General features: G+C 36.3%; 1 protein-coding gene and 1 pseudogene across 1 annotated transcript; both read left to right on the top strand.

Annotated features, from left to right (window-relative positions):
• The first annotated feature begins 6,601 nt into the window (after window positions 1-6,601).
• LOC143610221 (vacuolar iron transporter homolog 4 pseudogene) lies at window positions 6,602-7,225 on the top strand (annotated as a pseudogene).
• A 14,724-nt stretch (window positions 7,226-21,949) lies between these two features.
• Window positions 21,950-24,950, top strand: LOC143610204 (nodulation receptor kinase-like). The gene is made up of 8 exons (XM_077084745.1): window positions 21,950-21,985; window positions 22,217-22,382; window positions 22,712-22,920; window positions 23,007-23,133; window positions 23,224-23,295; window positions 23,494-23,680; window positions 24,243-24,375; window positions 24,450-24,950. The coding sequence occupies exons 2-8, from the start codon at window positions 22,235-22,237 to the stop codon at window positions 24,711-24,713; spliced, it is 1,140 nt and encodes a 379-aa protein (XP_076940860.1). The 5' UTR covers window positions 21,950-21,985; window positions 22,217-22,234; the 3' UTR covers window positions 24,714-24,950.
• Window positions 24,951-27,297: the final 2,347 nt, after the last annotated feature.

Genomic DNA, 27,297 nt, shown 5'->3' with positions numbered 1-27,297 from the left:
TCCCTCTTGTAGAGCTAGCGCATTCTGTTTTTGTTCCGCCATCCGCAAGGCACAAACGTTTACCTGTTCAGAATCATCACAAAGACAAGCCTCTACACAATCCTCATCATATTCATGAGGATTGCAATGATCCACCACATCTGCCAAAAAAACATTCTTCACCACTCAAAGAATTAGCAACATTAGTAAAAACATTTAAACGCATTTTCCGGTTGCCAAAAGCCATGTCAACGGTACCATATCTACAATCAATGATTGCATGGACCGTGTTCAAAAATGGTCGACCCAAGATAACATTTTGTTGTTGACTTGAGTCACCCGATGAATAATCCAACACCAAAAAATCCACAGGATAATAAAAATCCTCTACTTTCACAATTACATCCCTTACGATTCCACGGGGAAGTTTATGAGATAAATCGGCCAATACAACCGTGGTCTCCACACGTTTCAAAGGACCAAAGTCGTATTGGTCATATAAACCCCTCGGGAGAATACTCACTCCGGCCCCAAGATCCAATAATGCCCTAGACATTTGGAAATCACCCACTTGAATGTTAATTAAGGGTGTTCCCGGATCTTGAAGCTTAGAAGGGAGGTCTCATTTTAAAACCACACTTACCCGCTCGGTTAAGTCTACCCGCTTAGGCACTTTTTGTTGCCTCTTTTAAGTGCATAATTCTTTTAAAAAATTTGCATAAACGGGTACTTGTTTTATTGCTTCAAGTAAAGGAAGATTGACTTTAACCTGTTTGAATACCTCCCACATCTCCTCCTTTTGAGGACCCCGTTTTAAAATCACGTTTTTCTTACCCGGATCGATCAAAGTTGAAGGATATGGAATTGGAACCTCTCCCACTTCCTTGCTTTTATCGTTTAAAAATTCATTTTGACCCGAATCTTTGTTTGAAAACGTGGATAGTTTAGGGGGTTGAATGGGTGAAGCTTGTTCATCTTCACTTTCTACCCCTGTCACATCCTCTACCACACCTTCAACTAATTCTGGTGTGGTATTGATTTTAAATTCCTTACCACTTCTTAAAACACTTACCTGGTTAATCAGCACATTGTGAGAAGTAGTGTGAGTAGGGTTCACCTTGGTGTCACTTGGGAGTTGACCTTTGTTCTTCTTCAAGTTAGATACCTCGGTTGCAAGTTGGCCCATTTGAGTTGTCAATGATTGGATGGCTTTGTCACGAATTTCATCCTTTTGTATAGTAGCTTCATCCAACTGATTCCTCTTTTGCATCTCTTGTTGCATCATCTTTAGCAAGTCCATCACTTCATTCCCACTCGATGAACTTTGGCCCGAAGACCCACCTTGATTACCACCCGTTCCTTGGAATTGACTTTGATTTCCTTGGTTGAAGTATTGTTGATGAGGGATAAAGGTGGTTTGAGAAATCCCTTGGAAATTCGGATTGAGATGAGTTGCTTGATTTTCAGAACGGAAATTTGGATGATTTCTCAACCCGGGGTGGTAAGTGTTTGAGTTCATGTTGAAATTCTGATTACCACCCCCTTGACCTTGAAGTGCATTCACCTCTTCAACTTGTACTTGCCCTACCGTACACACATCAGCCACATGACCCAACTCATTACAATTGGTACAAACATCAATTCTTTGATTAGTAGTTTGTACCCTCACATCTTCCACGGCATGAACTTGCGGTCTTCCAATTGCCGGTCTTGCTCTTCTTGCAGTTTGAGCCTTTCTCTTCAATGTGACCGAAATTTGTTCCAAAAATGCCCAATCGTCTTGTTCATAATTGGTACCGAACGTACCGTTTGTGATTGACATCAAATCCCTTTCATCTTCCGCATTCAACCCTTCATGAAAAGAATTCAGCAACTCCCAAAGAGCTATACCATGATGAGGACAATTCTTGATCATCATGTTGAAGCTCTCGAATGCTTCATGAAACATTTCACCCAATGGTTGTTGGAAAGACCTCAAACTTCGTCTCGCATCATTAGTCTTTTGGGCCGTGTAAAACTCTTCTAAGAACCTTTGTTGCATCTCGGCCCTAGTATAAATTGATGCGGATGGCAATGTGTAAAACCATCTCTTCGCCTTATCCTCCAACGAAAATTGAAATAAAACCAATTTCACCTCATCCGGTGTAAAACCTTGACCCACAATCGTGTTGCAAATAGAGTCATATGCCTCCAAATGAAAATAAGGTTCTTCCGTTGCAAGACCCTTGTACTTTGGTAAACTTTGGAGTGCATTAGTTCTCACCTCAAACGTTCTTCCATTATGGTTTTGAGGAATAACCACCGGAGATGGGTTGTTGATGATGACCGGTCAAAAATGAGCTTCAATTCCCCTAACCATTTCCCTTGAATGCCTTCTTGATACCCCTAATGGTACTCTTAGTTGACCCATTTGTCGGTAAACGGGCCTTTGTTGCATATTTTGTTGAACTTGCGGTTGGGGATTTGATTGTTGAAATTGAGGTTGTTGATAATGCGGTTTTTGTGGAACTTGTTGCAATAGTTGTGGTTGTTGTATTTGATTGACATTCGGACCACCCCATTGTTGCACTTTTTGCGGTTGAAATTCAGATCCATACCCAAACTGCCTTTGAATCCTTAACTGATTCCCATCAACCCCACTTGCATATCCTTCTTCATACTCTTCATACCCTTCATTGCCATCACCATACCATGGCCCACCAAAAAATGCGGGCCCGATCTTTGACCCGGTGAAGTATGAATTATAGGTGGGTCTTGGGTAAATGTGTATGGTTGTTGATAACGTGGATTTTGTTGAGATTGGAAAGATGATTGTTGTGGTGAGTTTGATTATTGTCCTTGAATAGGCATGAAATTTGTCAAAGGTGGGAGGTTAGCTGGTGGCTGAAAGCTAAACGCAACTGAAGTAGGTTCACTTGTGGAATTGGTGGTGGTAATGGGTACAGTAGATGGTGGGTTTGGTGAATTAATGGGTGGTGACATCGGCGGTACGGTTTGCTCCAAAGCCATGATTGTGGTGTCAGTTGTTCGACTTTTTGTACTTGGCGACCCAATAACCTTGTTTTCCCTTTGCAGAATCCTGTTCTGACGAAAGGTTCTCTCGATTTCAGGAACACACGCTAACGGTGATGAAGACCGAGAGCATCTTGTATGCATATACCTGTAAGTACCTGCACACTAGCACAACCCGCGTAAAACTGACAATAACAATTTAAATAAAAACTACAAAAAAATTTGACGTGAGGTCGAAGGCTCGCGCAAAAATTTAAATAAAAACTACAAAAAAATTTAAATAAAAACTACAATAACGCACGTTGCGCACTACTACCCGGCAACTGCGCCAAAATTTGACGTGAAGTCGAAGGCTCGCGCAAAAATAAATCAAATACAACTAATTAGATAGTGGTAAATGGGTGTCGTACACGAAGAGTTTGTGAAATATGTGTTACCAAGTAGTTTTATAGATTAACTAAATTTAAACTAAATGAATGAAATAAACTATCAAAGTTTTGGTTGTTTTGTTTGATTAACGAAAATTAACTAAAACACTTAACACTGTTTTTCAATCAAAGATGAGAGGATATGCTCTCCCTCGGTTTCAAGTTTCAATGAATGTTAATGTAAACGTTTAATCTGAGACGAACTATAAAAACATAATTCATGAATATGCAAATGATTGTGGTAATTGAGGACTAAGTACTTGGATTAACAAATTCAAGGTTATCACTCAATAACCAATTAGATTATCCAACCCCGAATTCCACCTGATTAATCCCGATTGTCTATAGCACCGAGAACTGACGGTTTAGAACACGAATTAAACAAACTAACAACTTATCAATCAATACATAAACATCATAATTATGAAATCAATAATATTAAACTACCATCTCAGCAATTGCATAAACATTCAATCAACAAACAATATGAAACCTTACAATCCGAGGGAAAACACAAAGGAGATTAGCCAAGCAATGTTTGAGAAATCATCATCACATTAGTTATCATCCACATACGAATGCAAAGCATAAAATAATGTTTTCCAATCACCAACAATAATTCTCCAGCCTCCCCAATTGTATTTCAATGTTTCTTGATGAAAAGATAATGAAAAGATTAGCCAAAACAGCCAATTAAACCCAAAAGACACCTGCTGTTACGACATGGACCGTGGTCCACGGTTTGGACCTTGGGCCACGGTCTCCTCCACGGTTCCCATACAACCCACGGTACAGTGGGTTCTGCCAGATTTGTGTCAGGTGGACCATGGTCCACGGTCTGCACCGTGAGCCACGGTGGAGCTGCTTCAAATTTTCTTGTTTTCTTTATAATTTTCTTATTCTAGCTCTATTTTCTTCACCGTCTTCACCTATGATCTTGTTGTTTCGTCCCTTAGCTTTTCAAACCTGCAATCACACAATATAATGTAGTATTCCAAATCCTTGAAATTAAACATAAACGCACGCAATTTAATAAGAATTACTACACTTAAGGGTGGCTCTATAATCCACCCGTCAATCCGCCCTGAAACCACAGGGACACAAACAATAATTTTCTCTTTTTATTTTTCTTAATAGTTGGGAAATTTCTTATGAATCATATATGAAATACAAACATCTCCTAAACATTAGATTAATCGCGAATCTGATCTATATATATATATATATATATATCTAAAAACTAGTAAACGGGTCAAAAGTTTGAAAAAGGGTCGAACCCTTGAAACCCTTTTACCCTTTAAGGTGAAATTTAAATACCTTTTACTCGACCCATATTTTCTATTCGGGTCTAATTAAGGGTTTTATGAGTCAGGTAACTAGGTTTCAAGGGTTCGACCCTTATCTTGCTCACCCCTAGCTAGAGCATCGTTGGGTGTCAGCGTTGAGGAACTTAACCAAAAATCGTCCAAGTAGGGGACTGTTGAATATTGTGGACCTGTTCGGTTAAGTCAGCGTGTCTGACCGAGTTGTGACCCGTGAGAGTTACACCTTGGGTAACGAAAATAAAACCCGCTTAAACTAGTTAACCGGTATTGATAATTATTAACGAGTTTATGATGTTCGTTTATTGATAAAGAACATGGGGTGGGCTAAAAGGATGAGACGGGCTTTTATGGACTTGGGGCCCGGTTAAACTAACTAGTATATTATTAACTAGTTAGTTAGGGTAAACAAATAAAGAGATTAAGCAAAACCCTAGCCACTAAGTCTCTCCCTCTTGCCTCACACCCACCGCCGACTAACCACTCCACCGGAGAGCCACCGCCGCTGCCCGTTGTTCGTCGTGCCGCCGCCACTGACCACCGTCATTGTCACTACCTTTGTGCACCGCCACCGTCGGGTCTCGTTTAATACAGTCACCTAGCGAAGTTTGTTATCCCTTGGTGTCTCAACCGGTTATTTATAACCCGAGGTAAAATTAAATATCGTCAGTGTTGATTTATGTTTAATTTGGTCGTTTCGATTTATACTCGTATTGTTTGTAACAGAATCTTATGAGATTCCACTAAAGTGATGATTACTCGTTTTATTAATTCCATTGCGTTGATAATAATTAATGTGATTAATAATTACGTAACTTTTATTAAAATCCGGGTTTAATTGTTAAACCGTTGACTGATCACCACTGAAACCCAACAAATATGTGGCAAATTTTATAGTTGTTTTTTATGATAGCAAAATTCATAGCAAATAACTATTTTTGTAGTAGTGTTGTTAAATACGGTTTAATGTTGAATTCTTTTTATAAATTAGAATTCATGTTCCTAAAAGTTGGTTGAATTTCGGAATGTCTTACAAAATAGTAAACAACTTTCAAAAGTGTTTCAATTAAGTTACTTATGAATATTTTTCCCAAATCGGATCACTAAATCTTCAAATCGAGTATCGCCGATTTTCTTGTGCGTCAAGAAAGAAATAGAGGATAAGATGTGGGGTCGGAATGTGCAATATATGTGGTTAAATTTAAAATTTTGAAAAAAAATGTTAATTATATTAAAATTTAAAAATTAATTATATTAAAATTTAAAAATAAAAAATAAAATCCACGTCGTCACTCAGTGTCAACTTAAAAAAAAGATAAAAAGATTTTCTATGTGAAACAAAAAAGAAAAGGGCTAAAAAAACAAGTTAAAACCTTTAATTTAATAAAATATAAAAGTTGAGTGACTTAATTCGAACATTTTTTAAAAATTGAAACACTTTTTAAACTTGGTTCCCCGTTAAATTTGTAGGTTAAATATTATGGATGTATGGACGAATGATGTTAACGCAAATTATTAGGTATCCTGGGTTCGTTAACCAATGATTGATGGTACGCGGAGATGGTTTGATGATACTAACAAACTTTCATAACACTAAATTGTAATGATCTTGACTAGCTAGTATTATAAATGTAAGTCCCACCATAAAAGTACATTGCCTTGGTTATTATCCTATCATATTTGCATCACCTAAAAATTGATAACTTCGAACAAACGGCTAATATTGAAAGCTTCTTTGGTCCTTTCTCTCCATAAGTATCCAAGTTACATGAACTTCTTCTACTCGCAAGCAACTCACCGTAAGTATCCACGGTATCAAACTGCTTCATGCACACCCCTACTTTGTCCCATAACACCTTCATGACTACTACTAAAAAAAATGATGACGGTGTCCACTGCTCCATAAAGCAATCCAATCAAAAACACCACCAAGATGAATACTTTGATTACTCGCCGAGGGGACAATGGCTTCGTGCGGCTGTTTTAGGAGCCACTGACGGGTTGGTTTTTCTTGCATGTTTAATGATGGGCATTGGAGGTGCGAAAGATGTTAAAGCCAAGTTTCTTCTGGGCTTGTGTAATCTAGTTGCGGGTACAATTAGCATAACAATACGAGAATATGTTTCGGTGTACTCTCAACTAGATATAGAGTTGGCTCAATCGAAGAGGGATAAGACAATGGCAAGAAACCGAGAGAAACAACAGCTCCCAAATCCAATGCGCGCAGCTATAGCAGCATCTGTTGCTTTTTCATTAGGAGCAATTGCTCCTTTACTTGTTGGTTCATTCGTATCGGAGCAGAAGGTGAAGTTGGGCACACTGGTTGGGACGGTGGCCATTGCGCTAGTTGTTTTCGGATGGATTTGGTCTGTTATTGGTGGCTCTCCTGTGTGGAAGTCCTGTTTAAGGGTTTTGTTTGGAGGATTGGTAGCTTTGGCTATCACTTATGGACAATCAATATTAATTGGCTCAGGTGGAGTTTAACGTATTAATTGTAACGGGATACTTATTTACTCATCACAATGTATGCCGTATCTTTATACTTGTAATAATATAGTATTGTTGGTCGTTTTGGCATCCACAAGTGTGTGAAACTTGACTACAGGCTGCGACTAAATTCGTAAGTCCCATTAATCTAAATAAAACGATTTTAATATTCGAAGGTCGTTTGTAGAAGCATAATAACTTTACAAATACCATAAACTCATGAAACAAGTTAAGAATTAAACTATAAAACGAGTCGCTATATGTATGTTGAAGACTTAGACAACAACCATATATTTTAGATTTATATGTACCTTGAAGAAAACAATACTTTGGACAAGAAGTATATATGCATCTTGTATATAATAGTTTTATGTCGTATAACTTGATTATTAAGATTGTTAATTACTCCACTTATACTTACTCCGGAGATTACCTTCAAAAAAGCCCAACACATAAAATGACATCCCAGTCAGGGGAAGGCTTATTAGGGCTCCACTCTTCACCACCTATAAATAGAAAACGATGCTCTCCGTTTCCACCATGTTGTTGCCCCATCTCTCTGGCGAAACTTGGGTTTAATCAAAGGGGTGGCTGAAGTCGCGAAAAAATAATTTAAGGGTGTCCGGACTCAATATCTATAAAAATTTTCGGACAAAGCGTCAAAATGTACACTACTAAGCGAAAAAGCGTGGGTGCCCGGGGACACCCTAGATCCTACATAACCTTCGCCACTACCGGAGAGACCACCAAGATGGGGGTGTATGACGGATGTTCTGAGCTGAAATTGTCTCTCCCGCTAACCCACATCAAGCATATATTTTCCATGCTTCTTATCATTCACAGATCGACGGAGAAGACAAGCGTGGCTTCGCTCGTGTTCAAAACCGAAGAACATTTATCTCGGCCCGACCCGGGATGAATTCATGTCTCTTCACTTACTTAGAAACGTGACACATATGTTAGGTGAATTCTTGTTTGTATTGAGGTATTAACCTTGCAGATCGATAACTTGTATAAAGAATCGAATTTTGTTACTGTTTAGAAATAATTATAAGCATTTTTATATTTGTGAACTTTTTTTTTTCAAACGACACCTTTCATTACTGTTTAGAAAAACGTAGAAAAAAAATTACACCAATCATGCCAAGAAATATTAATTAAAGTAGAGCGGTTCTTGATCAAAAGATAACCCAAAGGCGTTCAAAGTTTTACTTAAGTTCACTGATTTGTTTTCAAAGATAACTTCATCTCTTGATTTCCAAATACACTAACAAGTCATGAGTATAACCCGTGAAACGTCTTTTAAGGTGAACAGTTATTTTCGTTCAGGGTGTCCTTGAGTATTTTTAAAAGTAATTTAGAAAAAAACCCGGGCATACCGGGTGATTGGGGTTGTCCCTGAATTTTTTGAAATTGCAATAAAGTAGGGTTCAAACCCAAGTCGTCATCTTTCACATACGCAGTTCCCTCATCAAGAGGTGGTCGTGATGATGCCTTAAGAAGCTTTGAACTATCAACTATTGGCAAGAGGAATATAAACCGGTTTTTTTTTGTTATCATTTACAATAAGATTTATCCTTAATCTTGTGGCCTTGAAGGAAGAGTATATCTCGCTTCAAAGTTATTGTTAATATGCTCTTGTCAAAATGTTTGTGTTGAAGAATCATAGAAACTGGATTTGGCTTCTTATTTTCTTGTGTTTACGTCCAATTAACCGTACAATAATGTAGCTGTTACCTTTCTCCTGTATTTGTGTTTCTGTGCACCAGACGGGTAAAACACTAGTTTAAGTTTACTATTGTTTATATACCTACTTTATTTCTTCCGGTTAACGCATTATGTATATATTAAATTTTCTTTTTTTGAAAAGAATTTTGGAAATGGAGAATATAATTTTGTAATACACCCAATCATTAAAGCAATAATCTCTCTTGCGGCTCTTGCCAACAACTTTCTTATAGAATTATAATTTATAAATGAATAAAGAACGGGTTTCAATAATTTTAAAATTTTAAATAAACAAAAGTTGTTTGTGAGAATCTAAGGCCCAATTAGTCATGTGGGAGTTGAATTATTATTATTATTATTATTATTATTATTTGAAATATAATATATTACTAACTATTATTATTAAAACTTACTTTCTAATAATATTAAGTGTTTTCTGTACATAATTTCCTTTTCATGGTATCGACTATAATCATTCCATATTTGTGCTAAAAATTATAATGGAAGTAATCTTTTCATATTTACTTGTAACCGGTGTTCAAAGAAATCCAAATCCATATCCAGATTATCCAAAACTCTGAATCCAAACTATTTGAAGATTAGGATAAACAAAATTTTGGATATCTGGATCTCGGATATTCAAATTTTCATATTCGAATAGTGATTTTAAAAATTTTCGGATATTCGGATATCCGAATTATTTTTTTATTATTAAATAATAAATTTTATTTATAGATTTCAGGTACCTTTTTTATATTTTAGATAATCTTTTGAATATTTCAGATAATTTTCGGATATTTTGAATAATTTTTGAACATTTTTGATAATTTTTCAAATATTTTGGTTATTTTTTCAGAAATCCAAAATATTTTTATAAAAAAATAATTCTTTAATTTTTTATAGTTAATTTTTTTCGGATGCTAGATATATGTTTGGATATCAAAATCCGAATTTAAAACTTTGGATATCCGAAAAAGATATCCTAAATTTCAGAAACGGATTCGTATAGTGATCAACTATCATAATTTCGGATATCCGAAATTTAGGTATCCGAATTTTCAGATATTCGAATTTAAACACCACCAGGTCCAGTTATACCACCTGTTCTCATTACCGTAACTGATTTAAAATGGGTGCAACTAATAGTTTTTTAATATTATTTAATCTAGTTCTAATTATCCTTTAATTTACTTCGTTCAATAAATCGACTGGGAATTTGAACACAAGTATAAATGTGACACGTTTTTTGTTGACTATATTAAGGCCTACTCGAATTGCCATCAAGCAATAGCTGAACGATTCAATTCCATGTTAACTATATTAACAATAGACAAAATAGCAAAAGACGTCCTTTATGTTTGATCATTTTTTCAATAGTCGTTCTTTACTGAAAGAAATGGTAGAAAACATACTCGATGTTTCAAATCCCTTTCACGTTAAGTCCTTTAACACTAACCCAGTTAAATATTTCCGTCAAATTTGGTCAAGGCACATGAGGGTATTTTTGTAAATTCATACATTTTTTAATAATTAAAATAAAAGAATAAAGATCTTTTAAAATAAAAATAAGTTCTCTCTCTCTCTTTTCATCTCCTCTCTCTCTCTCTCTCTCTCTCTCTCTCTCCATAAAACCTGCACCACAGACCACACCACCACCGGACCACCGCAATCCAATTAAAATGAAACCACCACCGCAGAAAAAAAAACCTTTCGAACCAAACCACCGCAGCAAAACCCTGACACCACCACCGTTCTCGTATTTCCCCTGTCAATTTTCAGGCGATTTTGGCTAAAAAATAATCAGACCTTCCTGTTTGCGACTTTCATTAGCTTCGATTAGGGTAAATATAAAAGGTTGAACCTTCCACCGCCACACCAACCATACACCGGCAATCACCACCACCGTATCTAGTGGTCACAACCGTTGAATCATCTTTACTCTCTCTCTCTCTCTACATTCCGACCAAAAACCTCTTCAGATTCAGCCATCTGAATATCATGATTAAAATCAATCGGATCTAAGGTAATGAACCGTCGATCTCGAAATATGATATAACTCAAATATAATTTGATTTCGTTGATGAAACTCTAATTAAGCTTGTACAAACACCCGTAATTTACTGAGATTTGAATGGATTGGATTTTTCAAATCTGAGATTATCCCTAATCAATTGAATTGGTCTTTAAGCGGTGGTTTGCGGTGGTCCGGTGGTGGTGTGGTCTGTTGTAACACCCCGGCTTAAGCGGAAACGCCCGAGTGTGACGTACAGATTGCTCAAACACACGTGGCACTATTAAGTGACCATAATAACATTAATTCATTTAATAAGCCAAGTAACACAAGTTCGAAAGTAACAATACAAGTTCAAACCAAAACATAATCATTTCAATAGTTCTTTTATTGAAATACCCTAAGTAATCTAAGTGTCTTCAATACTTCAACATCTAATCACGGTACCTGTAACATATGTATAAAATATGGTCAGCTATAAATATAGCTGGTGAGTTTCCACAGTTTAAATACGTACATAAAAACCATACAATTCATAGACATGTGATAAACGAGCAAGTAAGTCCTTTCTAGTTGGTACAACCAACGTACTTGGATAATCGCGCAAGTAAGGTCCTTTCCAATTGGTAACAACCAACATACTTGGATAATGAGGCCATTTTCCACTCGATACAAACGGACCAGAGTGCAAAGGGGGGCGTATGATCATACTTAATGAGGCTTCCCAATCATGCAAGTAATATTCGTGCAAGTAATACAGGTAACATACAAGTCCATATACAAATTGTAGTTTTGTAATAAAAGAACAATGCTTGAATTTTTATAAGGATACATATGCTACCCCAAAACATTAAAACATTAAAAAAGGGTGGTGAAAAACTCACCTTAGTAGTTGTGGTGAAAAAGGAATAAGAATAACTTGAAGGCGTCAAAGGAAACCGAAGCGGTCAATCCGTACGAACTATAAATAAGAATAAACACGAATTTTAACGGCTATTCTAACGGGATTCTAAAGTTGATTAATTGCACGAGTAATTTTTAGAATTTAGTTATTATTTTATAATTTTATTACGAATCTTATGGCTCTTACATTATTATATTATTATTTATGTTTTAACGACGACTTGGTTATTAGTATAATTTAAGCACTTTAATGGCGAGAAAACAAAGTTTATATGTTCGAAAAGCTTGAACTATTGTTTACAAGTCGAAAATATAATTGTTGCTTTAACAAAACGATTTTTAGAGAATTAAAGTTTACTTTGTGATTATTACACGATTTTTAATATCGACTTATGAAAACAAGAAACTTGATTTTTATATGTAAAATGGTGAGATATATTTTATAGTTAATTTACATAATTTTTATTTAATTTAAAAAGGTTTTTATAAATTTATTATGATTTTTAAATGATTAAAATCGTTAATTGATTAAACTGAATTAATTAATAATAATAAAAAGAAAAAGCATATGTCTGACCCGGGTTTCGAACCCGGGTCTCGGTGATACGGGTTTATAGCGTTAACCAACTGGTCTGTGTCTTCTATTCGTTAAGGTTATGGTTTCTATTCTTTAAATATAGTAACAGTTTAAATGATTTTGATAATAATGTTGATAATAGTTATTGGATCAAAACAAAAACGCATGACCCGGGTTTCGAACCCGGGTCTCATGGTTATGATGTACAGGTTTAACCAGTTGGACTACAAGATCAATTCATCTTGGGTATAAGAAAAAAAATATATATATATATATATAGTATTTCAGATTCATCTTCTTCATCATAAGAACATGAACCCTAATATTTCAATTGAGGAATCTGTTTCATGTTCGTTTCAATTAGTTTAGGGGTTTTGTTTATTGGTGTAACGATATTAAAAAGCATATATCAATTACCTTTAGATCTTAAGATTTGGCCGAAACCCAGTTGCCGGAAAAGAATTTTATAAGAATTCCCAATTAGAGATTACTCAGTGTATTAGAGGGGGATTGAGAGGAATGAGCGAGTTGTAATGAAGCTTGGGCATCTATTTATACTCCGGGGTGGAGCGTATACGCGATATTTGCATTAATGGTGAATCCGTGATTTCCGGCGACGATTACGGGGTGTTTTACGGCAAGGAATCACAATTAATTAGTTGGTTATTGCTTAATATTTACGGAGAATCATTTTTATAAAAACAAATTCGAGTTAAAAACGCGTTTAAGGGTGTAACGGCTTCCTCCGGCGCCGGATTCCGGCCACCGGAGGTTCGCCGGAAAATCGGGACAGGGGGGACGGGAGGGGCTGGGTAAGGTTTATTATTTTAATATAATTTGAATTAAAAATATTACACTATTAGTCCCTGAAGTTTAAAGAACCTTTAAATGATAATATAAATATCTTTTAAGTTAAATAAAGTTTTCAAGTTTACATTTTAACCCAAACTTTATAATTAAATTATAAAGTTTTCGGTTTTGGATTATTTACGCGTTTTACTCGCGCGGTTCGATTAACGTTAAGGTTCGGAAATTTATAAACAACGAACAACGAATAATGGACATTAAATGTCGGGAATCACTTTATTAAAATACATTTAATACATCGAAACGACCCAACGGGTCGGGTTTACAAATACAAATCCGAATCGAAAATTGATGAATGTCACATCTGTGGTACAGGTGCGATGGTGAGAGAGAGAGAGAGAGAGAGTGTGTGTGTGTGTGGAAAGAGAGAGGAGATGAAAGTGAGAGAACTTATTTTTATTTTAAAATATCTTTATTCTTTTATTTTAATTATTAAAAAATATATGAATTTATAAAAATACCCTCATGTGTCTTGCACATGACAAAATTTGACGGAAATATTTAACTGGGTTAGTGTTAAAGGATTTAACGTGAAAGAGATTTGAAACATCGAACATGTTTTCTGCCATTTCTTTCGCTAAAGGACGACTATTGAAAAACGATCAAACATAAAGGATGTCTTTTGCTATTTTGTCTTAATAATATAACCGGGTAGTAAGAGACAAGACATGATGCGATAAAATTACAAACTGACTGAAAAAACGATCGTAAATTCAAATACAAGGCTACAAAAGAACATAGAAATAACCGCGTGAAACAAAACAAAAAGAAACTTCAGAAAGAGTAAGACCGACGGAAGATGAACAGTACTTTCACAAATATTTTTAAAGCTTTACAACTACGTCACAACCACAACTAATGGCTGCACCTCAAAAGTCAGACCCATAATAAAATAGAAAATTAAGTTTGGTGTCAAGTAGTGTCGGAAGGCGAACATTATTTTGGTTGAGGGGTCTTTTGGTTTATGAAGAAAGTGCCAAGGATTTAACTCAAGTAGTAGTAGTAGTATTAGGGGCACCACCTTTATCTATTTGAAACACTTCATTTTGAGTTAAAAACTTTATGATTGAAATCGCATGTGGATTTTTTTTTTTTTTGTTAAGGGGCTGTTTGGTAGTCTTTTAATGTTCATTAAGAAGCTACCAAAACAAAAGGAGGTTACCTCTTAATGGTTCATAACCTCTTAATGGTTAAGAGGTAGCCTTCAGACTTAAGGCTACCTCTTAACCATTAAGAGGTTATGAACCATTAAGAGGTAACCTCCTTTTGTTTTGGTAGCTTCTTAATGGTTCAGACTTAAGGCTACCTCCATTCAGACTTAAGGCTACCTCTTAACCATTAAGAGGTTATGAACCATTAAGAGGCTACCAAACAGCCCCTAAGAACTATCCCAATAGGCCAACCCTTAAGTGAACCTTCCTAAGACGGGATGTCAACCGTTCATATTGATTTTTGCGTTACAAGTATGACTCACCCAATAACACCATCAAGGAGGAAACTCACCACTGTGAGAAAATCTCTTGAGTCAAATTTCAAACCTGTTATCTTAAGGATCCCAAGCCTTAACCATTACCCACATATAGTTTAATCCTGATCGAGAACAAAACATGGCGCTATTTATTGTTTTCGGTACCAAAACAACCAACATCGATTTCATGAACATCATTATGTTTGTCGGAAAAAATAGAAAGGAGACAAAAATGAGAAATGTGAGAAGAATTTATGCCTTAAAAACCCCTAAAAAATCAAGAAAAAAAATCATAACTCAAAATAAAAATAAAATTAAAAAAAAGGAATATCTAAAAATGTCCCACCCCCTGTCTTTCTCGGTAAAAAAAGCACGCACACACCAATGATGAAAATAAAATAAAAACAAAATGATGAATAAAAAAACACAAAATATAACACAATGCTGAACAAAATATTACATAATCTTACTATACTATTAAATCAATACAGAGTTTTCACATGGCATTCAACTAGCATGTCCACATAGGCTTCCAACTCATTAATTTTCCATTTATATAATTTCCACATGTTAATTTGAACATTAATTTTAAACATTAACTCCTAAGTTGAAAAAAGTTTCAAAATAAATTATTATAATCATCATTTATTGAGTTATAAAGACAATTAATTGTTTTATTGTTATTTTTTAAATTTTGAGACTTTGTTATTTTTAATTTTTTTTTTTGGATTTTGAAAAATTATTTATGAACGTTTGGACGGGATGTATAAATGTTTAGATTGAAATGGTGGTTTAAGTAACGAGTTTGGATTATATTGTTGCTTTATTAAACGCATGGTTTAATAAAATAATAATTATATCTTGTTGTATATTCATATTTTTAGCATTTTTTTATGTTGTGTTCTTAAATGTTTTATACTTTTAATAAAAATAGTTTTTATAACACACAACTTATTTTACAACATCTGTATGTTTACACTTCATAGTTTACAACATATGACTTCAGTAGATGATGAAGTTTTAATTAATACTAGGATAAAACACGTGTGATACACGGATGGTTAAAAAAATAAAACAAAAAAGTTAACTTTAATAATATACATAATAACATATCTTGTGAGTCTATATCAATTAAGAAAAAGATAAGGTTAATATCAATTCATCATAGTTGAGTTGATAAGATACAAACATTTTAAAAGCAAGGTAGTGAGTTCAATTCCCACCAATAAAATATTTTCATTTTATCATTTTGAAGTGGAAATTGTAAAAATATAAACTTTTGTAAATTATAATTTTAGAAATTGTTGATGTGGCATCATATGTGAATAGCTTAGTTAAAGGCCATATGGATATGTATTGCTTTAATATAGTAGTTAGATGCATTTTTTTGTTTCATGATATAAATTAGAAATGTGTGGCATAACTTATAATTATGTTTTAAATTGTTACTTTTCTCTATTTGTCTTTGTATATAGGATTCTTTTAATTAAAACAACAATATGATACCTTATAATAATAATAATAGATTATTTGACGTCTACAATTCATTAAAATGCATATAACACACAAACACACACACACATATATGTGTGTGTGTGTGAAGTTTTATATATTTTCCATTCGTGTGTAACACGGGATCTAACATAGTGTTGGTAATATAACACAATATTGAGAAAAAAATGTATAATGTCACAGGAAAAAAACAAAATCAATGAGATAAATAAACAAAAAACACATAATAAATAAATATGCACCGTGTTTTTCCCTCAACATTGTTTTTATTATTATTATTATTAAATTTTTTGAATGAGGAAGATAGTAGAAGCGTTTTAGTTTTTTTTATTTATATTTTAAGTTAGTGATTTTTTTTTATTTTTTAAATATTTTTAAGGTATTTTTTAAGTCACAAATCATTCTTAATTTTATTCTCTTTTATAGAATAATTTAACCATATGTTTATCAACTATTCAAGTGAAAGCACTTAGAGCATCCATAATAAGGGATTTTTGAGAAAAAAGTGGTGATGTGGATGAGTAAGGGTATGATGTGAAGTACAAATGGTAATGCAAGATTCTTGGTGAAGAATGCACCAAGAATGCATATGTGAGTTGAGTGGGAGAAAGTGAGAATAGATGAGAGAGAAGATATTTTGTAGGTCCTAGTGTCATTTTTACACCCAAAAATAGCTAAAAAAATACCGTCAATTAGAGAAGGTCTTAATGTCATCATGTAAATCATTTAAGACAACCTTTAAAATATAGAAATATAATTGTCAACAAACATATTTACTTTGTGAATACGTAGCAAAATTTGTAAGATAACTTAATCTTCAAATGTAGAGCTAATTTAAAGGCTCAGATGATTTTGGTTGAAAGGAAAAAATTATACACATGTATACATTACTATGATAATCATTTAAAACATCGGGCTATTTTTACATACACATACTCTCACACATAGATTTCTTTATAACATTATCAATCGTAATTCATATGTAATTTTAAAGTTTGTATGTGTCGAAGCACGAAATGAATCTGACCTGATCCATGACGATGTTTCCACGGTTTTTCGAGATGAACGAACCACATCTTGATCTTCTTCATCGGCTGCTTGAGACCTGCAATGGTTTCCGGGGGTGTGGAGGTGACTGCTAAGAAATCTGAAAGATCTCTTGTTTACAGACACAAAAAAGTGGTGGTGGCTCTTATTGAGCATGACCCCTTAATAAGGAGGTGGAGACCTCCTTATATAGAGAGTCTCATGGCCACCATCATGGTACCTTAATGGGCCTAGCCCAGTTAGGGTTACCTCCACAAAACCCCCTCAGCCCAATAACATTGTATTAGTCCATATAATAAAATAAGCCAAACATAATAAATTTAGGGTCGTAAAACCGGGTTTAGTACCATACCCCTACAAGCCCCCCCAAGTCCAGCGTTGCTCCTGGGCGCACAAGCGTCTAGGTGGAGCGCTGGACTTTATGAGGTGTGTTAGGTCATAGGGCGGTTTTTTTTTCCCTTTTCTTTGGCCTTGTCTTTATTGTCTTTGAGTTTTGGGAGGTTTTCCTCATGATGGTGACATGTTGCGGTCCTTATGATAATGATGGAGACCTGTCATAAATAAGATATAGCACGCATCATAGTGGCGCGAGGCCTGATAAAAGATGGAGCGCGCATCTCGATAATAATGTAACATAACTTGCGCGCGAGGCAGCTTACGAGTTATGAGAATAATAAAGCCTGCGTGTGAGGCGACTTACGAGCTATAAGAATAATGAAGCCTGCGCGCATGGCGGCATACGAGCTATAATAATAACAAAGCTGGCGCGCGAGGCGACTCATGAGCTATAATAATAGTGGAGCCTGCGCGAGTTGCGGCTTACGAGCTATAATAATAATGAAGTTTGCGCTTGAGGCGACTTACGAGCTATAAGAATAATGAAGCCTGCGCGCATGGCGGCTTACGAGCTATAAAAATAATAAAGCTGGCGCGCGAGGCGACTTATGAGCTATAATAATAGTGGAGCCTGCGCGAGTTGCGGCTTACGAGCTATAATAATAATGAAGCTTGCGCGTGAGGCGACTTACGAGCTATAAGAATAATGAAGCCTGCGCGCATGGCGGCTTACGAGCTATAAGAATAATAAAGCTGGCGCGCGAGGCGACTTATGAGCTATAATAATAATGAAGCCTGCGCGAGTTGCGGCTTACGAGCTATAATAATAATGAAGCTTGCGCGTGAGGCGACTTACGAGCTATAAGAATAATGAAGCCTGCGCGCATGGCGGCTTACGAGCTGTATGAATAATAAAGCTTGCGCGCGAGGCGTCTTACGAGCTATAAGAATAATAACAGCCTGCGCGCGAGGCGTCTTATGAGCTGTATGAATAATAGAAGCTTGCGCGCGGGGCGTCTTATGAGCTACTTTATGTCCCGCGCCACGCGCAGATGTTGCATGCGCGTGCGCGTAGACTTTGGTTTTGTGTTATGCGCCACGCGCAGATGTTGCATGTGCGTGCGCGTAGGCTTTATGTCCCGCGCCGCGCGCAGATGTTGCATGCGCGTGCGCGTAGACTGTGATATGTGTGAGCATGTGATGCGTAAGCATGTGTAATATGCGTGAGCATATGTGATGCGTGAGCATATGTGGTGCATGAGCATGTGGTATGAGGATTCCCAACCTTTAAGTATGGCGCGTGTCCATATGGGATATTATGAGGATTCCCAACCTTTAAGTTTGGCGCGTAGCCATATGGGATATTATGAGGATTCCCAACCTTGAAGTTTGGCGCGTAGCCATATGGGATATTATGAGGATTCCCGACCTTGAAGTTTGGCGCGTAGCCATATGGGATATTATGAGGATTCCCGACCTTGAAGTTTGGCGCGTGGCCATATGGGATATTATGAGGATTCCCAACCTTGAAGTTTGGCGCGTTGCCATATGGGATATTATGAGGATTCCCAACCTTGAAGTTTGGCGCGTAGCCATATGGGGTATTATGAGGATTCCCAACCTTGAAGTTTGGTGCGTAGCCATATGGGGTATTATGAGGATTCCCAACCTTGAAGTTTGGCGCGTAGCCATATGGGGTATTATGAGGATTCCCAACCTTGAAGTTTGGCGCGTAGCCATATGGGGTATTATGAGGATTCCCAACCTTGAAGTTTGGCGCGTAGCCATATGGGATATTATGAGGATTCCCAACCTTGAAATTTGGTGCGTAGCCCTATGGGATATTATGCGCGTAGCCCTATGGGATATTATGAGGATTCCCAACCTTGAAGTTTGGCGCGTAGCCATATGGGATATTATGAGGATTCCCAACCTTGAAGTTTGGCGCGTAGCCATATGGGGTATTATGAGGATTCCCAACCTTGAAGTTTGGCGCGTAGTCATATGGGATATTATGAGGATTCCCAACCTTGAAGTTTGGCGCGTAGCCCTATGGGATATTATGAGGATTCCCAACCTTGAAGTTTGGCGCGTAGCCCTATGGGATATTATGAGGATTCCCAACCTTGAAGTTTGGCGCGTAGCCATATGGGATATTATGAGGATTCCCAACCTTGAAGTTTGGCGCGTAGCCATATGGGGTATTATGAGGATTCCCAACCTTGAAGTTTGGCGCGTAGCCATATGGGATATTATGAGGATTCCCAACCTTGAAGTTTGGTGCGTAGCCCTATGGGATATTATGAGGATTCCCAACCTTGAAGTTTGGCGCGTAGCCATATGGGATATTATGAGGATTCCCAACCTTGAAGTTTTGCGTGAGGCCTGATGCGCGCATGCACGGCGATGGAGTGGTGACTCGCGAGTGCGCGTGCATGGCGGAGGTCTCTTGCGCAAAACCCACATGGTGGTTTCCGCGGCGGCATATGCACGGCTGCGGAATGAGAGTCCGCGGGCGCGCGTACATGGCGGCGGAAGTCTGGTAATTTTTGGATCTGCAATTTAAGAGTTAGACCTGCAATTTTAAACCTAAAATACAGGTCTGTAATCTAGATCTAGATCTGTAAATCAGATCTGGATAGATCTGAAGCTCGGAGCAGATTTAAAACCATCACAGATCCGGAGACTTGATCATTCGAGTCCGGCAGTTTCTTTTCGCACAGATCTGGAAGCCTCTTTTAGATCTATGGATCTTTTTGAGCTTTAATAGAACAAGCCTTGAAGCCTTTTTCTGTAAACTTCCAGATCTGGGTTTTTCCTGGGAGAGATCTGACAGCCGAGATGAAGATCGAAGGGTAGTTCGTTGCCGTCCCACGGATGGCGCCAATGTCGAAGCACGAAATGAATCTGACCTGATCCATGACGATGTTTCCACGGTTTTTCGAGATGAACGAACCACATATTGATCTTCTTCATTGGCTGCTTGAGACCTGCAATGGTTTCCGGGGGTGTGGAGGTGACTGCTAAGAAATCTGAAAGATCTCTTGTTTACAGACACAAAAAAGTGGTGGTGGCTCTTATTGAGTATGACCCCTTAATAAGGAGGTGGAGACCTCCTTATATAGAGAGTCTCATGGCCACCATCATGGTACCTTAATGGGCCTAGCCCAGTTAGGGTTACCTCCACAAAACCCCCTCAGCCCAATAACATTGTATTAGTCCATATAATAAAATAAGCCAAACATAATAAATTTAGGGTCGTAAAACCGGGTTTAGTACCATACCCCTACAGTATGAAAGAACAATAAATAGATAGATAGAGAACAAAACCTGGTAGATATAAACAGGGTCGGCTTTGGGTCTGTGCAAGCTAGGCAGTCGTACAATACCTATAGCCAAAAAGGGCCCATTTTTTTTAAACATTAGACTAGTTCATTAGTTCAAATATGAGATGACCCAAATAGTTTTAAACAAATAAGACAGCAAGGGTTACCATAAAAGTTTATTTGAATATTTCTTTAATTAAGCAATTTTGATCATTTCTTTAATTAAGCAACTTTGATTAAGCAACTTCGATTATTTTATAATTCAACACAAGGAAATATATAAACAGTAAAGGGAATTAAAAAAAAGTTATTACAAAAATATATGTATAAATATATGTTGATGAAAAGTATATATCACTGAAAAAACTAATAGAGAAAGATATATAAACCAACACAAGGTAATAAGAATGGTGTATTAGTAAAGAAAGAATTGACATCCATTCTAAATTGTTGGATGGCACAATGTCCCAAGAAAGCCTTAAACGATTGGCATCGGCCACTGTTGAGAACAAGATGTTAGAGAGTACGGATTATAGCTACTTGATGGAGACCTTTGCTCACAAAAATGTTAGACAAGCCTTAAGATTCGTATAAGCAAGTAACTGTCTAAAATATATCATTTTGCTACAAAATCATCGCTTATTATGATTTTTATATATATTTAAGTTAACTTCTTTTAGGCCCGTTTTTATAACTCGAAACATACGTGCAAAAGTGCAAACGATGGGGGCTAAAATGACAAGAGATTGAAAGGTGGAGGAATGAGTTAATAAATAATAAATAATATTAATATTTAATAACATAAAGACGAAAATAGGAGTTTAATAAATAAGAATAAAATACAAAATAATAATAAGCAAAAGAAAAGAGTGGATTGTTGATGACAGCGGGCAGAGGGTAGAAGAGAATCATAAAGCCTGGATCACATTCACGATTGCTAATCACTAATCAAACCACACAATGAGCTTCCGATTGCCCACTTGTAAGTCTCTCTGATTGCTTAATTCTATTTCACTTTCACCTTCTGCTGCTATTTGATTATTCAGTCTTTAACCCACAATTGAATTGGGTTCAGCATTTGACTAGATCTAAATCAATTACGCAGATTTAATCTTAATCTTGTTATTTCCTCATCTGGGGTTTATTCTTTTGTGGGTTAATTTTGTTGGTACTCAATGTATGTGATATAATGATTGTTTTCTTATGGCTTTAGGCATGTGAAGTATACCCAATGTCAAGAACTCTTGCAGCCATAGTGGGAGGTGCTGCAGGAGCCATGGGCTTAATCGTGTTTGTCGTTTTCGTTACCTGGTGCTTCCTTTGTAATCACAGAAGCGTTGCTAGAACGTCGGAAACCGACTCCTCTGATCCGTCTCAAGGTAAGTTTTAACATCGTATATCGATTAACTTCAAGCTACTTTAAAAGCTGCTTCAGGCAACGTGACTAAACATGAGAAGGAGTTACTTACCCGAGTTTAACGGGTCATGCATAGTAATGTTATGACTTCAAGATCAGCGAATGTGGTATTTAAAAGATTGATCTTTGCAATTCAAAACGGTGTAGCGGTGCAGCTTGTTGCGCGCTAGCCTTCTGTTTCAATGTAAAAAAAAAGATAATAAATGATGAAATCGATACCTGAAATAGATGAAATGGAGATATGATATCATTAACTGATTGTAATATGATTATTTTGATCATCGTATCTAGTTGGAAGACCGCAGGCGGTTCAACTAGTTATTCAAGAAACCAGGCAGTTTGAGATTGATGAATTATCTTTAGCTACAAAGAACTTTAGTGACAAAAGTTTGATCGGTGAAGGAAAGTTCGGAGAGGTGTACAAGGGTTTGCTTCATGATGGTATGCTTGTAGCAATAAAACGACGGTTCGCTCCACCTACCGAAGAGTTTGTAAATGAGGTAATTATATATTATATTAATGTTTTAATATGAGTTTTAAAGTTAAAGCGTTACTGTTACATTGAAATGTATAACTCATAAAACAGGTGAGGTATCTGGCGTCTATTCAGCACAGGAATATTGTGACTCTGTTAGGTTACTGTCAAGCAAGTGGTCAACAGATTCTTGTATACGAGTATGTACCAAACGGAAGTGTTTCGATCCACTTGTATGGTAATTATCTGTCGGCTAACCGTTTATGTTAACTACTTTATTAATGTTCTTGCGTTTTAATGTATGATATTTCATGATTTGAACATTTAGGGGCTGGTCATGTTACTAAAGAAAAACTTGAATTCAAGCATAGACTTTCGATAGCTCTTGGTGCAGCTAAAGGTGATCCTCTGCAAAATCAGTGAGCATTTTTGGCTTTCCTGGTATTAGTTCGTCTTTTTAAGATAAACATAAAAATGCAACTTTTTGTGAGTTGCTTGTGAAAAATCTGAGCTGCTTTATTATTATTATTATTAAACAGATTTAGAAAGAAAATGCTTTTTTCGCATGTAACTCCCCTTCGCATTCTCTAATGTTCAGGTTTGGCTCACCTTCACTCATTAAGCCCGCGTTTGGCTCACAAGGATTTCAAGACCGCAAACGTTCTTGTAGATGAGAACTTTATAGCAAAAGTTGCTGATGCAGGCTTGCGAAATTTCTTGAACCGAGTTGACTCAGCGGGCCCGTCTTCTCAAGCCAGGATTGATGAGATATTCCTTGCTCCAGAGTTGTACTCTTTTCATTAGGCTTGTAAACGAACATGAACGGAGAATGTTCGTGTCCGTTTGTTAAACTTTAAGCGGAACAAACAATCGAACATGAACAGTTAAATGAATGGTGTTTTCTTGTTCATGTTTGTTTGTTAAGAAATGAACATTTTTGTGTTCGTTTGTTAACAATATAAACGAACGGTTCGCAAGTAAACGAACAAACATAACTGAGCTAAAACTAGTTGAAAGTAATGTGAAGAACAATGTGTTGGGTCTAAAAAGTTATTAAAGCCAAAAAAGATAACTGTAAAATAACATAAATGAACATAACTTAAACGAACAAATGTAAGTGAATGTTCACGAACATAACTGAACTAACGAGACATGTGTTCATGCTCATTCGTTTAACTAAATGAAAAAAAAATTTTGTACATGTCTGATCGTTTATTAAGTAAACGAACTTCCCGCCGAACTGTTCACTGAACGCTCTGTTCGTTTACAGGCCCACTTTTCTTGCTTTTCCTTATTCTTTTTCACACTTTTTTTGGGAATATTATTCTGAACGTTTATTGGTTACAGGGTACGAGAGTTTAAACGCTTCTCTGAAAAAAGTGACATTTACAGCTTCGGTGTGTTCCTGCTCGAGCTGGTAAGCGGGCAAGAAGCAGTGGAATTACTATCTCCAAACTCCACCCAAAATCTTGTTGAATGGGTATATATCTTTTTGTTCTAGATTGTTCTAGATCTTTCAAGATTGTTCTATAAACCTATTTTTTTTTATTGAAGGTTCAAAACCATCAAGAAGCAGGAACTATTTCTAGCATCATTGATGCACGAATCGGCAACAGCTTCACAACCGAAGGTATGGAAGAATACATCCACTTGATAATTCGGTGTGTGGAAGTGTCTAGTGAGAGAAGGCCCGCGATGAGTTATGTGGTAACCGAGCTAGACCGAATACTCGCAAAGGAAATGAGTTTGACAACAATTATGGGCGAAGGAACCCCGGTTGTGACCCTTGGAAGCCAACTCTTTCGGGCTGGAAAATAAATATAATTGGGATTTATTTATTTATTTCTATCTCCAATTTGGTGTGTGTGCTTTGTGAAATAATTCTTTTTTTGAAGGAGATTCAGCTGTTTGATAAGTGTATAAAGAACAGCTGGTTGTTTTTATTTGTTTTCTTTCTCAATTGTCATTGATTTTTGTTTATTGATTGTGAATATATGAAGAAGGTTGAGATTGGTGTGTGATCATTGTAAATAATATTATCATTGTTTATTATTAACTCCTTATTATTTAACTGCTGGTGGCTGGATAATGTCCAAATAAAGTTAGTATCATCATTGAATCTCTATTTGATATTCATCAGTAGCTTGATTGGTAACAACTTATGTCAGCAGTAAGTTGATCATCTGGTCATCAGTAGCCGTAACTTTGTCGGTGTCCGTCACTTGATATCAACATTAAGGGTTTGAAGTTGTTTTCCATAGGTACAAACTCATTAACACAATAAATAACCTAGTTTTGTATTATAAGTTCTTTGTTATTTCCAACAAATGTATATATATTCTTTCACTTGGTGTTTTGGATTGTTCATGTGGTGAGTTCAATATTTAATGCAAATCTACATGTGAGTTCATTGTTTAATGCAAATCTACATGTGATTTCATTGTTTAATTCCAACAACGATATATTTTATTGGGTGAGTTCATTGTTTAATGCAAATCAGGTCAACAGTAAGGACACCAGAAATAAAGTAACAAAGAAAATGGATTGCAGGTTAATAATAACATAACATGAAAGGAAAACTGGACATTCTTCTCCTGCTAATTAATGTAAGTTTCTGTTTGGTTGCTATAAAATTTTGTATCCTTTACAAACACAGGTGTTTACTGAAATGTGCAAATTATGTGACTGATATAAAAATTTGAAAGAAAAACACACACTTAAAGTTTGTGTTGGTGTACGTGTACGCGTACGAGAGTCTGGTACTTTTTATGAAATAATATTAAATGATAGTTTTTCTAAAGAAGGTTTCGAAGCAAACTTTTAGTTTAGTACGGTGCACCTAATGCTATTTAGATTCAACACTTTAACTCTCGTGCATATTGCTCGACTAGTCTTCACAAAACCGATTAGGTATTCTTCAACACTCTGCAATTTCACTGATCCTTGGTATAGGTTTCATGTTTTGTGACTAGGTTTTGGTTCTTGAAATATTTGGTTGTATTTACCTAGTGAGTGATTTAAACGGTTTCTTTGTGTATAAGTACTAGGACTGGCAATTTAGATACAATACATGAATACACGACACGAACCTACATGACTTTAACAAGTATCAGGTATGGTCTTAATAGGTTTCGTGTACTAAACAAGTAGACACGAATCAACCTTTTAATTTTCGTGTCTAAACAGGTAAAATACATGTTTACCTGTTAATTACCCATTAATACCTGATTAGATTTATATTATAAATAAAAATGTATAATAATATGATATGTTATATACCCTATAGTTAACCGTAAATTTTCATACCAAACAATTGAACACGACACACATCATTTCGATCCAACATTAACCAGACGACGCACAAACCCTTCTCCAATCCTCCCTCTTCGGTAGTTTCCCTCCACATCTCCGGTAATCACAACCTTCGAATCTCCCGTCTATCTCTCCACATCCTTGATTCTCTGGAAGTCCGACCTCCTCGCTGTTGCAATGGCGCCATCGGCCACCAAACAGCCGAACCCGTCTCAGATTCTCCGGCAGGTTCGTGTTTTATCGTGTATGCCTGGTATTAACAGGTTCGTGTTCCGGTTGGGATACAGGTACACGATAATTTTTCGTGTCGTGTAAAGGTATACACGATTGCCAGCCCTATTTAATAAGTACTTACTTTTATAACTACATGTCAATTTAGTTAAACCCTTACTAAATTCGGTTCAGTTCGGTTTTCGGTTACAAATTACAGCCAACCAAAATCTCAAACCGAATTTTGTAATAGCATCCATCCACCCTAGAGGTGCACACAGAAACCGGTTAACCGGTTTCTAACCGAAATGCTAACCGGTTAGCAACCGGTCCAATGCAAGCCGGTTACTAACCGATCCTAACCGCCGGTTAGTAACCGGTTTATATTATTGATTTCAAAACCGGTTAACCGATTTTTTTATTATTATTTTATTAAAAACCGGTTTTTAACCGGTTATTACCCGACCGGTTAACCGATTTTTTTTTAATTAATTTATCAAAATCGGTTAGTACCCGACCTGACTAACCGGTCTAACTGGTTATTTCCTGCCAAGAAAAACGGTTAGGAATTAACAGGTTATAGGTTAACCGATATGTGCACCTCTAATCCACCCGTACAAAATGATTTAAGGCCCGAGCCCATAAACTTTTTTAGCCCCGTCCGGATGATTAAATATCAGCATTTTTATATTTCACCCACCAGTAACCTATTGAAGCGGGCTCTGATTTTCTGACCGGCCTCTGACCCAAGCCCGAGCTTCGACCGGTTAGTCTCACCGATTCTCTGTTTCAACCTCTAAGTTTGATCATAATTTTCTTAACCCTAGTTTTGTTTGCTGCTGCCTATAATATAACCTTATGAATTTGGGATTTGTGAGTT

Source organism: Bidens hawaiensis, unplaced genomic scaffold (assembly GCF_021521415.1).
Source record: "Bidens hawaiensis isolate Kalapana, Puna unplaced genomic scaffold, B.hawaiensis_p1.1 tig00024998_1, whole genome shotgun sequence".
NCBI classification, from domain to species: Eukaryota; Viridiplantae; Streptophyta; class Magnoliopsida; order Asterales; family Asteraceae; genus Bidens; species Bidens hawaiensis.
This window is presented reverse-complemented; position numbering and strand designations above follow the sequence as displayed.

Coding starts and splice junctions, on each gene's coding strand:
- LOC143610204 (XM_077084745.1), top strand. CDS start 22,235: ATGTCAAGAACTCTTGCAGCCATAGTGGGAGGTGCTGCAGGAGCCATG. Junction 23,134..23,223: donor TGTTTCGATCCACTTGTATG/GTAATTATCTGT, acceptor TTGAACATTTAG/GGGCTGGTCATGTTACTAAA. Junction 23,296..23,493: donor AGCTCTTGGTGCAGCTAAAG/GTGATCCTCTGC, acceptor TCTAATGTTCAG/GTTTGGCTCACCTTCACTCA.